This window comes from Medicago sativa, chromosome 6, assembly GCF_051527215.1.
Source record: "Medicago sativa cultivar Bolivia chromosome 6, Bolivia_mono, whole genome shotgun sequence".
Lineage (NCBI taxonomy): Eukaryota > Viridiplantae > Streptophyta > Magnoliopsida > Fabales > Fabaceae > Medicago > Medicago sativa.
In genome coordinates this window covers 3,406,898-3,409,128 of record NC_140754.1, presented here as the reverse complement: position 1 = coordinate 3,409,128, position 2,231 = coordinate 3,406,898, and the positions used below count along the sequence as shown (strand labels likewise).

The following is a 2,231-nucleotide window of genomic DNA, read 5'->3' as shown; positions in this document are numbered from 1 at the left end:
TAAAAATATTACATTAATATTGATATTTTAAAAATACTCATAAACTTTCTAAGTTGTATAATATCGACTAAGATTACAAATCAACATACTCGTATGAATGCACAGGTCTTCTGCTAGTTGTGCCTTAAGCAATGAGAAATATAATGATATGGTAAGGTTGTATGCCAAAATCTACTTAAGTTGTTTAATTCTTCCGCATCGATTCTACCACGTTTTCAATTAATTTTTGGATGCCAGTTTGATTTATAAACAACATATGATTTTCTTAAGTTAAGTTGTTATTAGATAAGTTACTTTGGATAGCTAAAACTCTCATTAATACAAAGTGTAACTTTTAAAACACTTAAAAAATTAATGTAAGCAGTAACATATTTTTTAATATTATGTTTCATTATGATCAATGTGACCACACGTTATTATTATAGAAAACAAAATAACATAGTCCATTTAGCTCCCTATTTAAACAAATATTTTGATGAAACATTGCATCAAATAGAAAACATCAATATATAAAATATATTGTATATTTTTTCTTTCTAAGTTCTCATGGAAAGACTTAGCTTTTTCCTTATCTTGGTTGCTTCCATTTGTACAACAACAATAGCTTCATCTCAGAGTAAAGATATTAGTTTTTTGCATCAATGTGCAAAGCATGTGGGAGAACCATGTGGAAAACAAGTGTACAACAAAATGTTTACTTCTAATAAGACCGAGATTTCCATAGATTGTTGTTACAAGCTTTTTCAAACGGGAAGCTATTGTCACACCAAAATGACCTTATTTATTCTTGAAACCAATGAGAAGTACGAAAATGAAGAATGGATGCATTACCTTGCCAGGGCTGATGACATTTTTAACAAATGTGATCTTGCTACTAGACCTGACGACACCAAATTTTTGTCTGCATGCTTAGAAAAAATAGGTTCACGTTGTGGAGAAGAAGTATATAACAGTATAGTCAATAATACGAGCACAACGGAGAAATGTTGTGATAAGCTTTTGTATATGGGCGAACGATGCCATACCAATATGGCAAAGATTTTGATTCGCACCCCAGAAATGAAGAATACGGATCCAATTGAATTTATGGAAAGGAGTAAGAGTGTATATGATGAATGTAGTACTGAATAAGAAATCTTCTTGTGAGATTAGTTTCAACCCTATGAAAACAGATTATCGAATATTGGAAAGGACATGGAAGCTTTATATAATTGAAAATCTTCAAATTATTGATGTCTTTTTAAAGATGTTACAATTGGAAGTTATTTTTTTAAGATCGGTGTTCATTTTCTTTCCAATTGAGAACATATGAAATAATATGGATATCTCAAGCACAATTAGAGATAAAAAGTTTCCTTCCACACTACTTGATGCATTTTCTTAAGTATTTTTCTTATGATTTTTAACCTCTCATGATTTTCTTAGGGTGTGTTGGATGGAGGGTTTAGGAGGGGAAGGGAGGGGAGGGCTTATTTTCTTTTTCAAATTACGAACATTATAAAATGATTTTTAGAAAATTGAATTAACAACATGATAAATGATTATATAATACTTCAAAAACACTTAATTTATTTAAAAAAAAAACATTTTACGTTGTTCGTATTTTAAAAATTAAAAGTGAACCCTCCTCTTCCTTCCCCTCCTAAACCTTCAATCCAAACACACCCTCAAAGTTTGTTATAAGCACAAAAATGTATCTTGTATCAAGAATAACTATAATAGGATCCACACTTTGTGCGATTGGAAGTGATATTTGTTTAAATTATTTGAATAAATTTTAGCATTGTTATTGTGAAATTATAAGTATTTATTTTAAGGCTTATTATTGAAGATTTGGCCCCTTAATTAATTTTCAGGTTTTGTTTTGGTCTCCCAATTAATAAAAGTTGCGTTTTAGTTCCAAAAATATGCTTCTATCAGCCAATTTGGTCTCTCTCTGTTAATTTTAACTGAAAATGTCTAGGCTCTGTTTATTAAAAATAACGGATAGCTGATAGCTTATAGCTGATGGCTAATGATTGATAGCTTATAGCGGATAACTGATGACTTATACCTGATAAACCAGTTGAAGTGATTGGTAAAATTAGCGGTTCAACTAACTTATAAATGTAATATGATATTCTTATTCCATGGTAAAATTTATATTCCATTAATATTTAAGTGTTTATAATTTATTAATTAATATATTTTTTATGCATTATTATTAAAAAAATATAAAGAGTATCTACTAA

General features: G+C 29.0%; 1 protein-coding gene across 1 annotated transcript; it reads left to right on the top strand.

The window, feature by feature from the left end:
• The first annotated feature begins 546 nt into the window (after positions 1 to 546).
• LOC146912095 (uncharacterized) lies at positions 547 to 1,366 on the top strand. The gene has a single exon (XM_085719060.1). The coding sequence runs from the start codon at positions 547 to 549 to the stop codon at positions 1,129 to 1,131; it is 585 nt and encodes a 194-aa protein (XP_085575186.1). The 3' UTR covers positions 1,132 to 1,366.
• The last annotated feature ends 865 nt before the right edge of the window (positions 1,367 to 2,231 follow it).

Bases quoted from the DNA above. Each gene is read 5' to 3' on its own strand.
- LOC146912095 (XM_085719060.1), top strand. From the start codon at position 547: ATGGAAAGACTTAGCTTTTTCCTTATCTTGGTTGCTTCCATTTGTACA.